Here is a 13,021-nt window from a genome sequence, read left to right on the forward strand (position 1 = left end):
GAACACTCAGGGATCCTCAGAGTAGCGCTGTCAGACGTCATTTAATAGCGGTTAGCCGCTAATGCTAATGCTGCTGCACACAGTCTTTTTTAGGAACTCTAGAATTCTAAGCTTACTGTAAATAAACATAAGCGCTTTACTCACCCAAATAAACAGTTTTCAACAGAGAAATGTGTGTAGATTAACATCCAGCACTTGTTTGACTTTGAAATAATATATATATATTTAAGAATTACATTGCAATTGTTTACTTAGCTTAGCTTTACATAACTTAGTTGCCAACCCAACCTGTGTCTTAGGGCATAAAAAAGGAATGCTACAACAATCTAGCCATTTAGAACATTTTGTCCTCATCTAGTTTTGTCATTATTTGACATGAAAAGATGCTGTTAAGTTTTAGTGAGATGCCTCCTAACTTTCCCTTGAGTAGACATTAAAAGTCACATTTCGAAATGCACTGAAATGAATAGTTTTCATTCATTTTGACACATTGTCACCATTAAATAAATGAAATAGCCTAATTAGGTTCTGTGTTGCTTTAAACCTGGTGTTGGTTTTAAATTGTTTGCCAATTTAAATGTTATTTTATAACATCATCTTGAAGAAATGTACCTCATGACATGCATATGTGCCCATTAAAAATCCTCTGTTATAGAAAACAAGGAAATAGGACTTAAAATAAATGTAAAAAAAAAAAACTAAATAAATTAATACAATCTTTATCTTTAAATATTGAATGATGTAGTGTTCTAATAAATACCAATATTTTGTTATCTACTTGTATGCATTCCCACACAGTGTGTCTGGATTTGCAGAAGTGCACCACTAAGGGGCAGCAGTTCACTGTGATAAAGTAGCATTAGAGAGGACTAGCCCTCAAGTGGTGCCCTTCACTTTCACTGATATTGCCACCCTTTAAAAGAACTCAATAGCTTTTTGTTACTGACTTGGAGCTTGGAGTTCACTTTAGGGGGATTTTTGAAGTAGCACACGTACATAAAGCCACTGCAGCCTTTTCAGGCAGCCAACGCCCATGTATCCACCTTAACTGTCTTAATGTGAGGCCATATTGACAATAAACACAATCTTCTAATGGCATGACCTCAAGGGATCTAGATGTTCCAGCAAGAGGTTGTTCTATATTTTTGTGATTTCTAGGAGAGTTTCATGAGACTGTGTCTCACACAGCCTTCATGTTTGGGTTCAGACTGATAGCTTTCCTTTTCCAAAGAAAGTACCTGACAAACGCTCTTTCAAAGAAGGCATGTGCGAAAGTAAGTGAGCCGCAAGGCAATCCTGCACTGAATGAAAGCTGCCTTTGATGGTGGTAAGCCAAGCCACTGGCTCTGGTGACTGGCTCAGGCTATTCAGGTCCCATGAGAATTGTCTTGAACAGTGCTAAGCCAATGTTTATCTGTTGGGCCAACAAGTGTTTCACATAAAGTACCCATTCAACAATAATGCACAGTTGACTGGAGCTTTTGATAGTGTTATCACCATCGTTAATCACCTGTGCTGATCTTATGGAGGCGGAGTGTTGAGTGTTGTCATAATGTAAGAAAGAAAACTAGTTCACCATGCCACTGGTAAAGTGCCTGGGTGTCGAGGCATGGCATTGATAGTGCTTTGAAAGAAAGAAAGAAATGGATAATCACAAGCCACCTGAACTGCCTGAATTGTTGCCACAGGAGTGGCATAAAGTTATCCAAAAGCAGTGTGTAAGACTGGTGGATGAGAACATGCCAAGATGCATTAAAACCGTGATTAAAAACCAGGCTTATTCCACCAAATATTGATTTCTAAACTCTTAAAACTTTCTGAATATGAACGTGTTTGCATTATTTGAGGTCTGAAAGTTCTGCATCTTTTCTGCAAAAAAACGCTCTAAATGATGATATTTTTATTTGGAATTTGGGAGAAATGTTGTCCATGGTTTATAGAATGAAACAACAACATTCATTTTACTTAAACATATACCTATAAATAGAAACTGATTCCGAAACTGAAGTGGTCTCTTATTTTTACTTGATATAAATATATATATATACAACCCTAGTCTCAATTATATGCCCTAAGCCGCTTCTAGAAGTCCACTTTTATTAAGTAAAAGGATTGTGAGTGTTCAAGGCTGTCCAAGAGCTCAGAGCAAAACTGGGCCACACTTCACCTCATGTCCCTTCACCTGTAACCAACACTGCTACCTAAATGCCAAATACACCAATACCCTGATTCTGGGTTAAACGGTTGCTGCTATTTTTACTAAGCTACTGTTAGTATAGACAAGTGGTATAATACTCTGATAATATTCTAACAAGCACCTAATACTAATCTAATCTAATATTTGTATGGACATGATATATCTGCTTAAGTCCCAACTTCTTGATGCTACCTTATTCTACACAAGTCAAAGCAGAAGCAGGACCAATCAGAATCTCTATTTTAGCTTGAAAGGGACAACAGAGAGTCAAACTCAGAAGCAGGACCAATCAGAATCTCTATTTTACCAGCAGTAAGTGAGACAACAAAGAGTCAAATTAGGAAGCAGGACCAATCAGAATCTCTATTTCACTGGTTGGTGGGACAATAGAGATTTAAAAGTCAGAACCAGGGCCCATCAGAATCTCTATTTTATCATGGGATGGGACAACACAGGGTCAAACTCAAAGGCAGGACCCATCAGAAACTCTATTTTAATAAATAGGAAAACAGAGAGTCAAACTCAGAGCCAGAGCCAATCAGAATCTTCATTTCAAGGAGGGAGGGGACTTCTTACAGCTCTTGCAGAACTGTTGCATCTCATTAATCCAATACTCATATTTTATATGGGTCATAAAATAACAATAATACACTTGTTAAGAGTTTATATTGTACATCATGATACAATTACTAAGACCCAACCCTATCACTTAGCCCATCCCTCTGCTTTGCTTGTGCAAGCCTAGGAATTAGGCGTCCTTAGTTTTGATAGGCTGAAGCGTTACGGGGGAGTGTTAGGGCTACATGACCCTTCAACTGATTTTTTTCAAGGGTACACCAAACAAAGGGGCTATAAGAACCACTGACAAGATGGTGGCACAAGTGACTAAAGTACTGTCCTTGTTAAAATATTATGATAACCACTATTTTCCCATAGTTTCATGTGCAAGCTAGCTAACTTTTCTGTTCCACCTTAAAGGGTTCAACAGATGGCAGAGGTTGCAGTATTTAAGGTGGAACAATAAAATAAAATAAAAGCTAATAAAAGCTCATTTTAGCTCCCCACTCTATGGGGAATTAAGGTATGGACAATAAAAATGAATTTCTGCACCACCTGCCCCCTTTCTAAATACTACTATTCTATAAAGTTAGTCAGTTCTTTTATTTTGCTAATTATGTTACTATTAAGTGTTCTTGACTGGGATATAAAACTGTTATAAAAGAACTAACAAATAATTGATGTTACAATATTGATAATGACTTTAAGATAAATAGCAATGCTTATAATAAATCCCCTAAAAAATTAAAACACTAAGTTGTACACTCGTAGCTGTTTTGCCATTTGTTTCAAACATGTGACAGACATATATTAGGTTTGTTTAAGCTTCTGGAGGGCGGGTTTTAGACTGACTTTGGGCTGGATATTTTTGTTGGACCTGGCAACCTTGGTGGGGGTGCAAAAGAGAAATGGGATTAGGCCTATATGTCATTGTAAACATGTAAATAGGGCAATACTGGCACTTTAGTCAGGATCCAATCCAAGCACCGACATTAAAGTAATGCTAATTAAGGTATTTATAAGAATGAGAAATAGAAACTTGGTCCCTACGTAGATGGAATTTAGAAATGAGATAAGTTTGATGAGCTTGAGTTGGGTTTTGTTGTATCTGGCACTTGCTAAAGTGTGTTGAATTATTTTCCAATAGTTATAAAACACATATAGACTGGTTTAGATGTGAATGTGAAGCATGGACCATAGAAAATAACAAGAACGAAGAACAATGAAATGAAATTTTTAGAATCCACCTTTATTCAGGTTTGCAGTTGAATGCTCAATCAATCACATTGCACAAATCTTGTCACACCAGTCAGCCTTTGAGAAACAGAGGACACAGGGCACTTTGACAACAGCTGTTCCAGGACGCGAGCCGGAGTACTCTGGAGAACGTGGCCGTGTAACTGCTCTATTCTCAAGAACATTACCGATGAGTTGTGTTTCAAAAAATGCGGCAGATTGTTTGGCAGTGCTGACAGGAGTGACCGTTGTTGAAACAATTTGCCTCATTTTTTGATGTTTTTTTTTTTAACACTGAGCAACAGACACTTGTCAGGCTGGCAGTGAAGGTGTAGAATGTGAGCTCTTTGCTATGTCTCTCTCTTTAGCTAGTTTCCTTTCTTTCACTTTCTTTTGTTTTTCTTTTGGGTTTACTCTGGAGGGACATTTTGGAGAAGAAAAAGCAAAAGCACATAAAACTTTCTAGACTGGACCATACCAACTCTGTAGACTTTGAGCGACCACTGAGCTTATGCTTCACTGAGTAGCTTTATGCTATGTGCTAAACACATGTAAACATATTTAATACAGGTCAGCAGATACTCTAGGAATACATATAGTATGGTCAAAGAATGAAGAAGGGAAGAGACGCTGAGCGCTGTGAAGAGTTGTGAGGTTATGGGGCAGTAATGAGAGTGGAGGTTCTTCAGTATGACGTGGGGCGGAGAGCTGGGTATGGAGGGCTTGGAAGGACTTGGAGTGCTTAGTAGCGGCGCTGAACGGATGACACGGAAGTAGAACGGGAGGAGGACATTCCACCGCCACCTCCGCTCAAGCTGATTCCGGAGCCACCACCAATTCCGAAGCCTGATCCACTGCCATATCCAGATCCACCGCCAAATCCACCGCCAAATCCAGATCCACCACCGAGCCCAAAGCCAGCACCACCAGCGCCGCCAGCACCGCCACCGTAGCCGAATCCACCGCCATATCCACCGCCGAATCCAGAGCCTGCAAAACAACACCAAGAATGGGTTTAGTGGACTGTACTTTCTGTTACTAGGTTACTAGATTATTATTCAATCTACTCTATTATTTTTAATTATATTAATAAGTTATATAAGTACATATAACTTACCGCCACCGCTGGAGCTCTCCTGAATGTGGATGGTTGCATTTGAGCCACCAGTTGCGATCCTGCGAATAGATTTGTATGGAGTTTAGAGGTTTAGAGTCAAACCAGACTACCAGAAAATAAACTGTTTACATTTTCTTTTTGTTAAAACACACTGAAAATGTACTAACCTGGTCTCCTCTCCTTCCAGGAGTTTCCTGTAGGTGGCGATCTCAATGTCCAGAGCCAGTTTGACGTTCATCAGCTCCTGGTATTCGCGCACCTGCCTTGCCATGTCCTGCTTGGCTCTCTGAAGGGCCTCCTCCAGTTCCTTAATTCGGAGTTTGGCGTCCTTCACTGCGATCTCTCCTCTTTCCTCTGCCTCTGCAATCTGAGCTTCCAGATTGGCACGCTAGAATAAAAAGACCAAAACTCAAGATTAGAAACTTAAATCAAGGATTTTTTTATGCTCAGGTTTTGACAATTAAGTCCATAAATGGGAACTATCTGTATTTGGAAACTAGCACAACTGCACACCTGTCCCTTGACGGATTCAATTTCATTCTGGAGTCGGCTGATCATGCGATTCAGCTCTGCAATCTCAGATTTGGTGTTGCGAAGGTCATCACCGTATTGACCAGCAGATGTCTGCATCTCCTCGAACTGGAAACAAGCACAAAGATCGTTGTTAGTCAATGATTTTTAACATAGTAGATGTTATTATTTCCCATTTCCAAAAGGTCCAAAGAGCTTTTTTTACCTTCTGCTTGTACCACGTCTCAGCTTCGGCACGGCTGCGGTTAGCAATGTCCTCATACTGAGCGCGCACTTCAGCCACAATGGAGTCCATGTCCAGGTTGCGGCTGTTGTCCATCTCCACAATCACTGATGTGTCCTTGATCTGTCCTTGAAGCTCACGCAGCTCCTGAAAGTGTAAGATTGGAGCATGAAGCAATGCACGACATACGAGAACTTCCAAAGGTCAGCCACATCACAGAGAAAATAAGAGAGTAATTGGATCAGGTACCCACCTCCTCGTAGATGGCCCTGAGGAAGTTGATCTCATCCTGAAGGGCGTCGACCTTAGCCTCCAGCTCAATCTTGCTCATGTAGGCACCATCGACATCCTTTTGAAAGAGTGAAAGTGAGTTTTTTTAATATGCTGGGCTTCTTTTTGAAGCAAAGAACCATTTGAGAAATACAACTTCAGAGGAAGGCAAACAGCCCAGATTTTTTACCTTCTTGAGCAGGACAAACTCATTCTCCACAGAGGCACGCTTGTTGATTTCATCCTCGTATCTGCAATGTTATAAACATTTCTTAAAATACAGCTCATTGAGAAAGAGAAGATTTGCTTCCTTTACTCTTAGCTTTGAGTTTCTACAGGCTATACAGGCTATGTTACTCACTTGTTCTTGAAGTCTTCCACCAGGCCCTGCATGTTCTTCAGCTCTCCCTCCAGCTTGATCTTCTCGTTTCCAAGACCATCCAGCTGTCTGCGCAGGTTGGCGATGTAGGCCTCGAACATGGCGTCGATGTTGGAGCGAGTGACGGTCTGTTCCTGCAGGAGACTCCACTTGGTCTCCAGCATCTTGTTCTGTTGCTCCAGGAAACGTACCTAGAGGAGGATAGAATAGTAAAATCATGTTAAAAAAAGGATGCAATTCATTGGGAAGTGTTACTAATATGTATTCCTGAATGCAGTTAATAAGTATTAAAAAAAGAATGGCCCCTGTTCTTCATTGTTTTCAGGGATACATATCATCAAGGTGTGTTCATGTTGCATGTTGATGCATGTCTTAGAACAACTGTAATCTGTGGTGATTTATTAGCGTAAGTGCCAGTTTACTGTTGGGTCTTGCTGACAGTGAAAGATCAGTGTTGCCCTGAGGCAGAGGCAGTCCCTAGGTACTTTTGCTGAAAGTCTTATTAGCACCCCTCCCCTTTCTGAGGTCATGAAACACTGCCCTCTTCTGCATCGGCAACATGTTCCAACTGTGCCTGCACTTTGGTGGAGGCTCTCAAAACATTCTTTGCCATCAAATTAGTTTGGCATAGACCCTTGTAGACGATTGGCAACCCCTGTTGGCAGGCCTTAACAGGCTTGAAGTGACACTCCTTGCCCTGCAGGCACATGAGGGGAGTCACTCCCTGATATTGGATTCCTACTATGCAATTATCATAATTCTGGGCGTGTATTGCTGCAGAAATGGTGTGTGCAAAGTTATAATAATATGAATATCTTTTAAAAATGGCCTCTTTACTTCTATGCAAAGCTTCTGAACAATGCTTAACCCATTTTTTGAACTGACCACAATTGCACGAAACCTGATCTTACCAGGGCTATAGAAAGTGATGAAGAGAACGCAGCACCACACTGTGAAAAGCTGACACAGCACTAAATGGATGAGGTGTGGTTGAACATGAGTTAATTCTCCCAAGAGTAAAATACCCCCGAGAATTGATCAATTGTTTGAAATCAATTGTTTAAAGTCTACATGACCCATTTGCACCCCAACCACTCCCTTATACTGAAACTGTGATATGTAATAATTTAGAATAAACAGTAAAGCTGTTCATGTGCTATGCTAAACACCACGCTCATGCACAGACACAGAGAACTACCATGGGAATTGAAGGCTAACTCTACCCATGCCCTTATTTGGAATGAACCCAGTGTCATTTGATATGCCTGGGCTAAGGTTTCCAAAGGCAAACCCCACTGAGTATAGATTGCTGCTGTCAAAGAAAACCACTCAAGCAGTTTTTAGGTCTTCCTTGACACAACAGGCTTGAACCTTGGCCCTGCAAGGCTAAACAATATGGTGGCATACAAATGTTGGCAAAAGAAGCTTTCTAAGATTTTTTTTGTGTTAAATGTAGCAATATCAAGAAGGATTACTGCATGCAATCTAACGACTGTGAAATGTTTAATGAGCACTGGACCTGCTCAGGTGAAAGCTCTGGCAGATATTGAGAGTTGTTTGAATGGCCTAAAAGTAGAAAGCCCTAAAGTAGAAGTTTCTAGCTCTGCTGAAGTCATAAAGTGCCTTAGGCAAGCACAGTTGGCTGATTTCCCTGCTCAAACACAGTATGCCACCTACCAGGTAGCAGTAGTGTTTGAGCAGGGAAATTATGACCAGTAATGAATTTTGAGTAAGGAATCAATGGGAATCAGCCTTGCGAAAGAAAGAAAACCTCACCTTGTCAATGAAAGAGGCGAAGCGGTTGTTGAGGGTCTTGATCTGCTCTTTCTCTTGTGTGCGGACCACCTGGATGTTGGGGTCGATCTCCAGGTTGAGGGGCTGAAGCAGACTCTGGTTTACGGTAACGGCTGTGATAGGTGGCGCAACAAAACCAGCACCACCACCGAAGCCACCTCCCATTCCGAATCCAGCTCCACCGCCGAACCCGGCTCCACCGCCGAACCCAGCTCCACCGCCGAACCCAGCTCCACCGCCGAACCCAGCTCCACCGCCGAACCCGGCTCCACCACCGAACCCAGCTCCACCGCCAAAGCCACTTCCCAGACCGCCGCCATAGCCTCCACTCATGCTGCTTGAACTGAAGCTGACTCCGCCGCCGCCACCGCCAAGGCCGAAGCTGGATTGACGGACGCTGCCTGAGCTCCTCAAGCCCCTTGGAGTGGCATAGGCAGATTGGGTGGAGAAGGACTTTCTCCCGCTGCCACCTCCCAGGCTGCCACCGGAGCTGAAGCTGATGCTGCGGGTGCTCGTGGTCATGGTTGTCTTCGAAGGGAGGGCGCAAACAGAGAAAGAGCAGAGAGGACTGGAGCAGGTGAGCTCACTAAGAGGAGACTGAATTCCCTCTGAGTGCCTTCTCTGCTGAGGACGATGCCTTTTAAAGACCTCAGGTAGGGAGGGAGGGAGTCACCCGCCCCTCCCACACTCAGCCCTAGGCATACCCTTCCCCCTCCCCGCCTCACCTGAGCAGGTAACGCCCATCACGTCGGACAGGTAGGGTAGGAAAAGTTCTGTAAGGGAAAGTGGCCTCAACGCAAGCCTCTCGCCACACATATGCACCAAAGAAAGTCCGAGGGAAGGTGCGGGTCAATCAAATTCTCATGCAAATGACCTCTACACACCTCCACGTTTTCCCAAAGCATGCAAAATGTTTGCAGTTAGTTCTGGCCTGACGCGCAATTCTTGTGCAATCGATACTCTCTGGATCAGTTCCACACCTGCTAGGGTATACAATGTGAAATGCATTGGTATGTATATTTCATGAGGCTCAGATGTGCATGCTGAGCTCACTTTTTTTTTTGCACGGGGCAGCAGGCTGAAGGCAGGCATTTTGAATGGGGTAATATTTGATGAAGGCAAGGCTTTACAACACTTGCACTGCATGCATCCCGATCTCTCACTATAGAGTCCATTGTCTTTGAATGGATCCTGTATCCAGTGAGACAAATGGGCCTCTGTTCTCTCAGCTGAGAGATTCCCTCCCTTCCACTGAGCGCGATATGCTATTTACGGCCTTACAAAGTGCTTGAGTGCAGACCCCTGCAAAGAGGCTTACAGAGATGTATTAGATTGATGATAGATTATTGTTATAAAGTCAAGCAATATACAGTATTGAGACACGTACAACTTCTGGTGGAAAAATATAGACTGACCAAACCTGTCATGAAGGGTTAAACAAGTCAACACGCCACACCTGAGCAAGGCCTCGACTATCTACTGCTCTTACATTGCCATAAAATCATTCATTTTTCTGAGAATTTCTATAAAAAGGTCTATAACCCTTAAATGTCATTTTTTTGCAATGTTTTTTTTAAGAGACTACAGTTTTGTTTTTAAATACACACCTCTACCAAACATGAGATGGTACTTTTTAGTACAATCAGAGCACAATCCACAAATACAAGAAAATATACTTGTTTTTTGTATCCTAACATGTCTCTGCCAATATGTAGCAATTGCACAATCAGGTTGCATTAAGCTCATTAAGTCTTCCTCAATAAAATACTTAAATATTGACTCAAAACATGCTCTATTGAATGTTAAAGGGTTAATGGCAGGCTTATCAGTCACACAGTATTAACTTCAACCTAACTTAAGCTTACTATCTGTTTTTAAGCAGATTTACTAATCAAATTTTATTTGACATTTATTTCTTGTGTATACTACAAAGCATTCAGGCAATATTTCAAAATATTTAATCACTTTTTTTTAGCCCAACATGCCCCTACCAATAGGTAGAAATGGCACAATTAGGTTGTGTTAAGCTCACTACCTTAATCAATAAAATACTCAAATATTGGTTTATATAAAAACATTTACTCATCAAAGTTGATTAGACATTTTATTCTGTCTATTTCTGGTGGTATACTACAAACCATTTAGATAAAAATTGCACATTTTACAGTTTTTCACCATTTTTCACCTGTTTATTATCCTAACATGCCTCTGCCAATAGGTAGAGATTGCATAATCAGGTTGCATTAAGCTTTGATGCCTTTCTCAATAAAATACTCAAATATTGATTTGAAACTTGCTCTACTGAAAAGATAAGCAGAATGTTAAAGGGTTAATTAGGAGGTTATCATACAGTGTTAAATTCAGACTTACTCAAGCTTGCTATGCATTTTTAAACACATTAATTAATTATTATTCATTTATTCATTATTATTATTATTATTATACATTATTATTCATCAAGTTGCTTTGACATTTTGTTCAATTCACTACAAAGCATTCAAACAACATTTTACAGTTTTAAACTGGATTTTACTTATTTTTTAAAACCAAACATGTCTTTACCAATAGGCAGAGATGGCACAATCAGGTTGCATTAAGCTCAATGCCTTAATCAATAAAATACTCAAATATCGACTCAAAACTTGCTCTATTGAAAAATGTTGAGCAGAATGTTAAAGGGTTAATTACGGGCTTATTATACAGTACTAACTTCAAATGTACTCAAGCTTACTATGCGTTTTTAAACACATTTATTCATTATTATTCATTTATTCATTATTATTATACATTATTATTCATCAAGTTGCTTTGGCATTTTATTAAATTCACTACAAATCATTCAAGTAAAATTTTACAGTTTTAAACTGAATTTAACTTATTTTTTTAAACCAAACATGCCTTTACCAATAGGTAGAAATGGTACAATCAGGTTACATTAAGCTCAATGCTTTAATCAATAAAATACTCAAATATTGACTCAAAACTTGCTCTATTGAAAAAAGTTGAGCAGAATGTTAAAGGGTTAATTGCAGGCTTATCAGTCACACAGCTTTAACTTCAGCCTTACTCAAAGCTTACTATTTACTACTACACTGCAAAAAAAAATGAAATCTTAGCAAGTAAAATTATCTAGTTTCAAAGCAATAAATCTTATTTCTTGCTGTGATAAGATTTTTTATTATTACTTAGCATTGTAAATGTAAGATTATTTTACATATTTTAGAATAATTGTCTTATTTAGTCTTATCTAGACTTTTCACCTTATTTTAAGTAATTTGAACTCAAAACAAACAAAAAAACATCACCAGTCAAGTTATTCTCATACTTGTGTAGAAATTTAAAAGCTAGAAAATAAAATATGTTTGCTTGATTCGAGTATTACTTTACTCATTTTGAGGCTTTGTCATTGCTTATGTTTAAAAATACAAGAAAAGTTTCTCATTGGCAGATTTTTTTTTTTTGCTTAATTTAAGCATTTATGTCTTAACTTAAATTAATTAATAAATTGTACCTAGTGTTTGAATGCATTTAACTACTTATGCATTATTTGTTGACTATTGTGATGCACAATTATGCAAGGTATGTGAGTATGGAATTAAGAGGAAGTCTAGACCCCCTTAAAGGCCATTGTGAATATCATGCACGTGCCCTTTATTTAGAGATGATTTTTCCCAATGCAGAATTGAGGGAAAAAAGGGCCCGGTGCAAGCCAGAACACTGTAACACAGTGCATGTTGTTACTGTGCACGTCTACAGGTGGCATTGTTCAACAGCATGAGGAGCGACCCTGTCGATGTATCTCTTTAGTTGGTTATTGCAGAGTTTTATTAGTATTCTTTTATTAGTATTTTATGTGCTTATTTGATTTATGTGAAGCCAGTGTAAAACTGTAAATGTATGAATGAAGTAAACTGAATGAGCTGTTGTTGTTTTAGCTATAGTCATGTGAAACACGGCTCAGTTTGATCTAACCACAAAGTCATGTGGGTATGCAAATGGAGGAGGGGCGTGTTCGTAGAAACTCCAGTGATGATGGTGGACAGTGGCAGCAGAGAATGGGTGAGAGGGTCAGTTTCAGAATACTGCCCATTTTGTTCAGAAATCATTTCCCCAGCTTAATCACTTGCATGTATTTTAGCAAAAGCATTTTTAAGCATTTGAAGTTGTTCATGGAAACTTTGTTCTGTTTCAAGTATACATTCTCTTGAAATGTTGTCAGAACAAACAGCTTAAGCTTTATCTCAATTAAAAACCATATTTATTTTGTCGGAATATAAAATGTATATCCTGTAATATCATGAAAATGTATTTAAATATTGCAATATTTATGTTTTACCCTAATGCCTAGCTTCATTCTCAAGTGAACTGTAAATGCTCATCAGAGGTTTTTGCAGAACTTTTGAAGTCCACAATGCAGCTCCAGTGCAACCTGTCATTAAAGCATAATGAATGCGCAACAATGCAAATACAGTTCTGAAACAAATAAGAGACCACTTATTTTACCAAACTGAAAACTTGATCACAAGCCATCAAACCAAGCTGAACTGCTTGAATTTTTGCACTAGGAGTGGCATAAAGTTATCCAAAAGCAGTGTGTACGAGAACATTAAAAAACAGGGTTATTTCACTTAAAAATTATTTCTAAACTATTAAAACTTAATATTCATATAAAATATGAACTTGTTTTCTTCGTATTATTTGAAGTCTGAAAGCTCT

General features: G+C 39.6%; 1 protein-coding gene across 1 annotated transcript; it reads right to left on the reverse strand.

Moving 5' to 3' along the window:
- Nucleotides 1-3,983: 3,983 nt before the first annotated feature.
- krt5 (keratin 5) lies at nt 3,984-8,934 on the reverse strand. Its single transcript, XM_007256339.4, has 9 exons — nt 8,288-8,934; nt 6,494-6,702; nt 6,323-6,383; nt 6,116-6,211; nt 5,845-6,009; nt 5,622-5,747; nt 5,276-5,496; nt 5,109-5,167; nt 3,984-4,981 (listed from the first exon to the last, which is right to left on the reverse strand). The coding sequence occupies exons 1-9, from the start codon at nt 8,825-8,827 to the stop codon at nt 4,734-4,736; spliced, it is 1,725 nt and encodes a 574-aa protein (XP_007256401.3). The 5' UTR covers nt 8,828-8,934; the 3' UTR covers nt 3,984-4,733.
- Between the last annotated feature and the right edge of the window lie 4,087 nt (nt 8,935-13,021).

This window comes from Astyanax mexicanus, chromosome 13, assembly GCF_023375975.1.
Source record: "Astyanax mexicanus isolate ESR-SI-001 chromosome 13, AstMex3_surface, whole genome shotgun sequence".
NCBI lineage: Eukaryota > Metazoa > Chordata > Actinopteri > Characiformes > Acestrorhamphidae > Astyanax > Astyanax mexicanus.

What these genes read in the sequence shown, in the direction of transcription:
- krt5 (XM_007256339.4), bottom strand. Translation starts at nt 8,827, where the DNA reads ATGACCACGAGCACCCGCAGCATCAGCTTCAGCTCCGGTGGCAGCCTG. An exon ending in GTGGAAGACTTCAAGAACAA is followed by an intron (nt 6,384 to 6,493) that starts GTGAGTAACATA and finishes ATAACATTGCAG; the next exon opens with ATACGAGGATGAAATCAACA. An exon ending in CTGGAAGGAGAGGAGACCAG is followed by an intron (nt 5,168 to 5,275) that starts GTTAGTACATTT and finishes ATCTATTCGCAG; the next exon opens with GATCGCAACTGGTGGCTCAA.